Here is a 4,027-nt window from a genome sequence, read left to right as displayed (position 1 = left end):
ACTAAGATACAAATTTTAAGCATTTGTGCTTCATCTGAGCACCTTTGGGACCCAAATTTTGTGATTAAATTATTGTTTAAACAAAACATGTGAGATCAAGTTCCAAAAGAGGTAAAATTAGTCGAGGGAGTAAATTCCGTTTTTAGGTAGAATTTCTCTTTGAGGCGCAGGATGATGACGTAGTAGAAGTTGTTGCTGCTGTAGCTTTTAAGTTATCCACCGACCGGCAGCGTGTCCAGATCCCTGTGACATATTGACGGTGTTCGTCTAAACAGGTTTTTATGATAAACTCACGATGTCTTGGGTCAAAGCAGTTTCGCACAGTGAAGAAGATGTTTTCGACGAGAACGCGGACGACATCAGTTTGCTCACGAGAGAGTGGACATCCAACATGAAGAGGCGAGTCAGGGTAAAGCTAATACCGCTAGCTATGTCATGCTATGTTAGCTCGAAAACCAGCCATTAAATATGATGTTTAACCGACTGACAATGCTAAACGTGGCCTGTATACCGTAGTAGCTTCTCCTCAGTCACACCTCACACGTATTCGTTTTGTGTACCATCTGTAAAGCTAAGTTTAGCTTCTTAATGTCCACCGTTTCCCTCCTGACTGTTGTTACGGACAGGATGGTTATGTAGACGGAGTAGATGACGGGGAGGAAGCCTCACTCCAGGTCGGTTTCAACATGGGCTTCAGTGAAGGAGCAGCTCAGGTTGCCCCTGTGGGCCGTCTCAAAGGCATTGTAAGGTAAACCATCGTGTAATTTATCCCTTATGTCTTATCTCTTCAGAGTTAAATGGTCAGGCCAGCGACAGAACTGTGAGCCCCAATTTGATTACAGGTAAAATGAATTAAACATATAGATATCAGATTTTCTGACCTCTCAGAACATTTTTTATTGTGACATGCTGAGTACTTTCACATCTTTATGCCCTTAAAACGTCCTTCAAATGAATAAAAGTGTCACTCCTCATAATTCACAAGACAGATGTGTTAAGAATCACTGCTTTAGGTAATCCTCCAGACCAGATACATGTTAATAAACCATGGTGCACAGTGGGTACTGTTAATCTTCATTGTTGTTCATATGTCAAGCGTCCATCTGAATCAAGAGCGAGTGATGACGTCACCTGGCTTTCAAAAAAGGAAGAAAATTCATGAATGGTTCCCTCCAGAAAACGCCAAGGGGATTTTTCCAGTGGTGTTTGGATTGTTCCAGAAAATAAGATCTGTGACAAACAGAAGTTTAGGATCCTGACACCTTTGATCCCGCAAGATAAACAGCACATTTGCATTTATTAATGAACTAAACCTCAGTTGCATCACTTCAGCGTCACCACAGCTAAGCTTCCTACTACCACTAGACAATGTACAGGTTTCAAAGTTTGGGTGAGGATAGTTTGCAAGAGTACGAGCATAAACACAGTGAGGCTGTGAAGACAGACGAGTGAGTTTCTGTGCACGCTGTGATGACGTTTCATGTCCCTGACAACCTCTGTAGTCTCATTCAGCAACCTCCTTTTTTATGTCGCATAAGAGCCTTAAAATTCACAAGTGGCGGGTTTTGCTGATGTATTTTATGTTGTAGAACAAAACATGAAAATGACTTAAGCTTGTGTTTATCACAGACAACACTGCTAACTCTTTGCCAGGGTTTAGGACTCATGCCCGCAGCACTCTGATATCAACACGAAGGACAAGCATGTTCATTTTTGTTTTACACAAAAGGGCCCGGGTATCTTTTGAAATGTTTCAGTGCTAGTGCCGAAATGAAACCTTTGTCAGTACCCTACTTTGAGGAGCACAAAAATGTTAAAAAATAAAAGCTAACTATTGCCAACTTTAAGAAACTTTGCAGCAAAAACAATACGTTCTAAAACTGTCAAAATTAGGATTTCTAATCGTAACTAAAAATAAGTGATCAATTATTAAAAAGCCTAAATCTGAGCAAAACATTTAATGTCAGGATTTAGTCATTTTATTAGAGAATGTAATTTTGTTATTTGTCTTTTTTTTATTATGTCAGTTTTTAAGCTTTAACATGATGCTGCACGATTATTTTGTTGTAGTCTCTTTTTTTAGATGTAATTTAGAGGACTGTTTTTGCCCTGCCTTTCAGTTTCACGCACTCTTTTAAAAGCGTTTCTGCCTCTTTCCTGCACAGAAACATCGTGAGCCTCCTTTGTTCTGGTCATTATTGAAGACTCTTCTCTGTCCCAGTCTCTTCTCTGTGCCATTGTATCTGATACTGTTGCCTCTTTGTGTGTCACGTCATAGTGCTGTATGCTGCTGGTGCCAGATCCAACATCCGGAAAGTCCCGTCCCAGCCTCTGTGACTGACCTCCTGCAGCGGGTTTCGCAATATGAAGACACGGTCATGGACGGCATCAGGCAGGTGTTGGAGAATCCTCCTCCCAGCGTGAGCGACATCTCTGAGAGCATGGAGGATCTTGAGGTGAAGCAGGCAGATCCAGGCTGTCATGGAGAGGGATGTAAAGAAACAGACTGCTGCAGGGGAGGAGAAAAAATGGACCTGGACCTTCCTCACCAGCAGCAAAAGCCCTGTTCTGGGTCCGCTGACTCGTCCTCCAGCTCAAGTGAAAGCCTGAACTACCTTTTGCAGCGCTGCGTTGATCTGGTGTCAGAGCTCGGACTGCCGCAGGAGCTCATCGGTCACATACAGGAGCTGAAGAACATGTAGTGTTGAGCATCAGGACAACTGCACAGGCACATGAACTATGAAACAAGACAGGTTTTAGTGTAAATTTCTTACACAGGGCGATGAAGTGTTTGATGTATATGGTACAATATAGAATTTTGCATTCAAAATTTGTGTAAGATGGTTGAAGAATATTTGAAAATAAAAAAGGCTTTACTATTTTTTCTACATTTCTGTTCTCATGCCTGCTTTGTTGCCCACCTGAATGAAAACATGTATATTACATCTTATTTATCACCGGCCACATACACTTTTTGTAAAGAATCACCATTAATTTGTTCTGATATCTAGGAAATGTTTTGGCCCTTTTGCAGAGCATGCAAACCCTTACAAACTGTTCATACTTTACTCATAACAAACATCGATAACATATTTTGAACCACAGATCTATTCTGACATTAATAAATGAGGTATAAATCCTTATAGTCTCATGTAAAGTTTCAAGATCCCCTTGATTTGCCCCACACAGGTAGACCTAAAAAACGTTTTTTGCATAGAAGTGGATCAAATTTGACCCAGAACAAAGGTTTAAAATGTAGATATTTGCAAATTTCTGCATTCTGGTTCACTTTTTAAGAAATTTCAGGCTGAATGAGAATGAGTGGCATTTACAGCGTTTTTTTTTTTCTATCATATGTTAAAATGGGTCATTCATTTGACCTGAATATTATCACTGAGAATGCCCGTTTTTGATTATTTTTTTGTCAGTTTATTTGGTTGTTTCTCTAACTCAGAATGTGGTCAACTGTGCAATATTACATATTTATGTTACGGGACAAAAAACTCCATTGCCAATTTACTTTTAACTTCTCGCCACTAATGTGCCGCATTCAGTTTTTGTAGGGCTGCAACTGGCTATTCCTATTATCAACTCATCTCTTAATTACTTTTTTAATTCAGTGATAAGTTGTTTGGTGAAAAAGATGCCAGAAGACAGTGAAATATGGCCCGCCAAGTTCATACAGCCAAACGTTGCGTTTTCAGTCCAACACCCGCAGATACCGTACTAGACCAGATACTGTCATATACAGTATAACAATATGAAACAGCTTTTTTTCACTTTTGAAAAGCTGGAAACAGTGCATTTTGGCTTGCTTTGCATTATCGTCAAATTTTTTGTCAATTTTGCTGATAGACTAAACGATCAATCCATTCATTCTTTCAGGATTAATACTTCGTACATATATCAAAATACACCACGGTTGATATGGTTGAACTCCCGAGTTTCCGAGGAGCCCTTGAACGCAGCAAAAGTCTCGGCGCACATGAGTATGACGTAATGCGCTCGGACCGTGCCGTGACCTGCT

General features: G+C 40.3%; 1 protein-coding gene across 1 annotated transcript; it reads left to right on the top strand.

Moving 5' to 3' along the window:
• Positions 1-219: 219 nt before the first annotated feature.
• otulina (OTU deubiquitinase with linear linkage specificity a) lies at positions 220-2,890 on the top strand. The gene is made up of 3 exons (XM_041961700.1): positions 220-409; positions 627-748; positions 2,279-2,890. Exons 1-3 carry the CDS (start codon positions 296-298, stop codon positions 2,700-2,702), a joined length of 660 nt encoding a protein of 219 aa, XP_041817634.1. The 5' UTR covers positions 220-295; the 3' UTR covers positions 2,703-2,890.
• Positions 2,891-4,027: the final 1,137 nt, after the last annotated feature.

The sequence above is a fragment of the Chelmon rostratus genome, chromosome 20, assembly GCF_017976325.1.
Source record: "Chelmon rostratus isolate fCheRos1 chromosome 20, fCheRos1.pri, whole genome shotgun sequence".
In the NCBI taxonomy this organism is placed as follows: domain Eukaryota; kingdom Metazoa; phylum Chordata; class Actinopteri; order Chaetodontiformes; family Chaetodontidae; genus Chelmon; species Chelmon rostratus.
Note: the sequence above shows the minus strand (reverse complement) of the source record. Positions and strands in the feature narration are given on the sequence as shown.